Below are 5000 nucleotides of genomic sequence, written 5' to 3'. Positions count from 1 at the left end.
GAGAGACACGAGGAGAGCTGGAGCTCTGATGGAGTCAGGACTCAGAGAGAGACACGAGGAGAGCTGGAGCTTTGATGGAGTCAGGACTCAGAGAGACGCGAGGAGAGCTGGAGCTTTGATGGAGTCAGGACTCAGAGAGAGACACGAGGAGAGCTGGAGCTTTGATGGAGTCAGGACTCAGAGAGACACGAGGAGAGCTGGAGCTTTGATGGAGTCAGGACTCAGAGAGACACGAGGAGAGCTGGAGCTTTGATGGAGTCAGGACTCAGAGAGACACGAGGAGAGCTGGAGCTTTGATGGAGACAGGACTCAGAGAGACACGAGGAGAGCTGGAGCTTTGATGGAGTCAGGGACTCAGAGAGACACGAGGAGAGCTGGAGCTCTGATGGAGTCAGGACTCAGAGAGACACGAGGAGAGCTGGAGCTTTGATGGAGTCAGGACTCAGGGAGACACGAGGAGAGATGGAGCTTTGATGGAGTCAGGACTCAGAGAGAGACACGAGGAGAGCTGGAGCTTTGATGGAGTCAGGACTCAGAGAGAGACGAGGAGAGCTGGAGCTTTGATGGAGTCAGGACTCAGAGAGACACAAGGAGAGCTGGAGCTTTGATGGAGTCAGGACTCAGAGAGACACGAGGAGAGCTGGAGCTTTGATGGAGTCAGGACTCAGAGAGACACAAGGAGAGCTGGAGCTTTGATGGAGTCAGGACTCAGAGAGACACGAGGAGAGCTGGGAGCTTTGATGGAGTCAGGACTCAAAGAGACACGAGGAGAGCTGGAGCTTTGATGGAGTCAGGACTCAGAGAGACACGAGGAGAGCTGGAGCTTTGATGGAGTCAGGACTCAGAGAGACACGAGGAGAGCTGGAGCTTTGATGGAGTCAGGACTCAAAGAGACACGAGGAGAGCTGGAGCTTTGATGGAGTCAGGACTCAGAGAGACACGAGGAGAGCTGGAGCTTTGATGGAGTCAGGACTCAGAGAGAGACACGAGGAGAGCTGGAGCTTTGATGGAGTCAGGACTCAGAGAGACACGAGGAGAGCTGGAGCTCTGATGGAGTCAGGACTCAGAGAGACACGAGGAGAGCTGGAGCTTTGATGGAGTCAGGACTCAAAGAGACACGAGGAGAGCTGGAGCTTTGATGGAGTCAGGACTCAGAGAGACACGAGGAGAGCTGGAGCTTTGATGGAGTCAGGACTCAGAGAGACACGAGGAGAGCTGGAGCTTTGATGGAGTCAGGACTCAGAGAGACACGAGGAGAGCTGGAGCTTTGATGGAGTCAGGACTCAGAGAGAGACACGAGGAGAGCTGGAGCTTTGATGGAGTCAGGACTCAGAGAGACACGAGGAGAGCTGGAGCTTTGATGGAGTCAGGACTCAGAGAGACACGAGGAGAGCTGGAGCTTTGATGGAGTCAGGACTCAGAGAGACACGAGGAGAGCTGGAGCTTTGATGGAGTCAGGACTCAGAGAGACACGAGGAGAGCTGGAGCTTTGATGGAGTCAGGACTCAGAGAGACACGAGGAGAGCTGGAGCTTTGATGGAGTCAGGACTTAGAGAGAGACACGAGGAGAGCTGGAGCTTTGATGGCAAACACTGACGGTTTATTTGGAGCTTCGGCCGGAGAATTCACAAGACAGGTGGTGTGTCACGAGTTGACACAGCGGATGCCAAACCAATTCTGAAAAACTCTTCTGCAGCTCCATGTTTTAACTAGTTCGGAGTGTAATAATCAACATTCTTGATCAGCGAGACTAAACAATTATAGACCCTGAATCTAACTAGAGCTCTCGTCCATAGGAAATAATGTGCGGCAGGGAACCTTCGTCCCTGACCAGTGAACTACCTCATGGCGGCTTGTGCTCTGTCATAGACAGCTCCTCCTTAAGAGAGATAGCAGCAATACCCAGGCCGTAGACCTATGCCGTGGGAAAGGAGACAGTGAGAGGAGAAAATGATGAACTGTGTCGAAGGTTAAATACCTAAGCAAATTATTCCCTAACACTGTTAATAATTGAGTTTTTGGGAGAAGGGGTGGGATTAAATAAGTGAAAACTTCTTCCCACCCCTTTTCGGATTTGTGTAATTAGGTAGTTTATTTGTTCATATATAATTTGCTAGTAGTCAATAATAGTTTTTGTTTATTAATTTGATACTGCTTAAGTTGGTATATAATCATAATTTTCATGTTTCATTTCAGTATTATTATACTTTTTTTGTAAAATAAAATAAAATAAGTGCAATCTTTTTAGAGAAACAGTTAATAATAATAATAATACATTTGATTCATATAGCGCTTTTCCTGGTGCTCAAAGCACTTGTTTTAATTTTGTTTTAAAGAAACACAACTGCAGTTACTTGTTTTTGAGTGAGTTTCTGCGATGTGAGGAGTATTGTTGGCTTTTAATAGCCGAGCTGCAGCCATAAAACTCCGTCGTCGTGGTGATTCCTCTTTGTTGCGTTGCCTAGAGACTGATGTGGAGAAGGGAAAGAGATCAAGTGTTCAAGTTGATGGATGGGGAACAGAGACTATTGAGGAGAATACTGTCCTTTTTTTAGTTACTTCACATACTGTTTCAGAACCACGATTAAACACAAATAAATAAAGACAAACTAATGTAAAGTTAAAGAGTCCTCTCCTGCTGATGTTCAGGTGTATATCAGTATGTAGTGTCTCTACTTTAAAGAGTCCTCTCCTGCTGATGTTCAGGTGTATATCAGTATGTAGTGTCTCTACTTTAAAGAGTCCTCTCCTGATGATGTTCAGGTGTATATCAGTATGTAGTGTCTCTACTTTAAAGAGTCCTCTCCTGCTGATGTTCAGGTGTATATCAGTATGTAGTGTCTCTACTTTAAAGAGTCCTCTCCTGCTGATGTTCAGGTGTATATCAGTATGTAGTGTCTCTACTTTAAAGAGTCCTCTCCTGCTGATGTTCAGGTGTATATCAGTATGTAGTGTCTCTACTTTAAAGAGTCCTCTCCTGCTGATGTTCAGGTGTATATCAGTATGCAGTGTCTCTACTTTAAAGAGTCCTCTCCTGCTGATGTTCAGGTGTATATCAGTATGTAGTGTCTCTACTTTAAAGAGTCCTCTCCTGATGATGTTCAGGTGTATATCAGTATGTAGTGTCTCTACTTTAAAGAGTCCTCTCCTGATGATGTTCAGGTGTATATCAGTATGTAGTGTCTCTACTTTAAAGAGTCCTCTCCTGCTGATGTTCAGGTGTATATCAGTATGTAGTGTCTCTACTTTAAAGAGTCCTCTCCTGCTGATTGTTCAGGTGTATATCAGTATGTAGTGTCTCTACTTTAAAGAGTCCTCTCCTGATGATGTTCAGGTGTATATCAGTATGTAGTGTCTCTACTTTAAAGAGTCCTCTCCTGCTGATGTTCAGGTGTATATCAGTATGTAGTGTCTCTACTTTAAAGAGTCCTCTCCTGCTGATGTTCAGGTGTATATCAGTATGTAGTGTCTCTACTTTAAAGAGTCCTCTCCTGCTGATGTTCAGGTGTATATCAGTATGTAGTGTCTCTACTTTAAAGAGTCCTCTCCTGCTGATGTTCAGGTGTATATCAGTATGTAGTGTCTCTACTTTAAAGAGTCCTCTCCTGATGATGTTCAGGTGTATATCAGTATGTAGTGTCTCTACTTTAAAGAGTCCTCTCCTGCTGATGTTCAGGTGTATATCAGTATGTAGTGTCTCTACTTTAAAGAGTCCTCTCCTGCTGATGTTCAGGTGTATATCAGTATGTAGTGTCTCTACTTTAAAGAGTCCTCTCCTGCTGATGTTCAGGTGTATATCAGTATGTAGTGTCTCTACTTTAAAGAGTCCTCTCCTGCTGATGTTCAGGTGTATATCAGTATGTAGTGTCTCTACTTTAAAGAGTCCTCTCCTGCTGATGTTCAGGTGTATATCAGTATGTAGTGTCTCTACTTTAAAGAGTCCTCTCTTGCTGATGTCCAGGTGTATATCAGTATGTAGAGTCTATTTTCACCCTCTGTCTGAAACCAGAGCCCAGTCTGCTCTGATTGGTTAGCTCGCCGGCTCTGTTGTGATTGGTCAACCTGAGGTAACGTTTTGTTTCTTTCTGTGTTCCCCCAGCACCTCTCCAGCAGACACAGCGTCCAACAGAGCACCACACAGGTAAAGTACTGCTGTAACATGAGTGTAAACACATTAAAAGTATACTCAAGCTCTCAATTACCGTACTTTACTTCCCCAGAATGCACCACAGTTACTATTCCCTATTCCTGATTTAACGTGCGCCTCTGAATTACATAAAGACACCGCAAACACATTATACTTTAATAATTCAGCTCCTACAGAGAGACACAGTTTGTACTTTCACTATAGTCATATCATTAATACTTCAACTTCAAACGTGCTTTATAGAGTAACAGCCTTGTCTCGTCTAAGTCAATATTACAGCGTTAGTATTTAGCGTTAATGTTCCTTTTTCCAATCTTTTCAATCTTACCGTAATGCTTGATGTAAAATTATAAATATTCCTGTGATGTTGATATATATGATACATCTCACTATCTTGTGTTGTGGTGTGTTCAGGCTGATGGTAGGGTTGATATAACGTGTAAAGCTTGTGTTGTGGTGTGTTCAGGCTGATGGTAGGGTTGATATAACGTGTAAAGCTTGTGTTGTGGTGTGTTCAGGCTGATGGTAGGGTTGATATAACGTGTAAAGCTTGTGTTGTGGTGTGTTCAGGCTGATGGTAGGGTTGATATAACGTGTAAAGCTTGTGTTGTGGTGTGTTCAGGCTGATGGTAGGGTTGATATAACGTGTAAAGCTTGTGTTGTGGTGTGTTCAGGCTGATGGTAGGGTTGATATAACGTGTAAAGCTTGTGTTGTGGTGTGTTCAGGCTGATGGTCGGGGTCAGAGACACGGCGAGCCCTGCAGAGTGCCGGTGCCTCACCACCTGCTGGTCAACCTGAAGAGCTTCACCTACAACAGCATCGGAGAGGACACGGACATCTTCTTCTCTCTGT

At 44.8% G+C, this 5000-nt stretch overlaps 1 protein-coding gene across 1 annotated transcript in view; it reads left to right on the top strand.

Annotated features, from left to right (window-relative positions):
* The window catches only part of LOC117486834 (dedicator of cytokinesis protein 3-like), a 213327-nt gene that overhangs the window by 148735 nt on the left and 59592 nt on the right, over positions 1 to 5000 (top strand). Inside the window, 2 exon segments of the mRNA XM_034135405.1 lie at positions 4100 to 4141; positions 4874 to 5000. The exon segment at positions 4874 to 5000 is cut by the window's right edge and continues 28 nt beyond it. Of these exon segments, the coding sequence (XP_033991296.1) occupies positions 4100 to 4141; positions 4874 to 5000 (169 nt within the window).

The sequence above is a fragment of the Trematomus bernacchii genome, unplaced genomic scaffold, assembly GCF_902827165.1.
Source record: "Trematomus bernacchii unplaced genomic scaffold, fTreBer1.1, whole genome shotgun sequence".
NCBI lineage: Eukaryota > Metazoa > Chordata > Actinopteri > Perciformes > Nototheniidae > Trematomus > Trematomus bernacchii.
The sequence above is the reverse complement of the archived record's forward strand: the minus strand, read 5'-3'. Positions and strand labels throughout refer to the sequence as shown.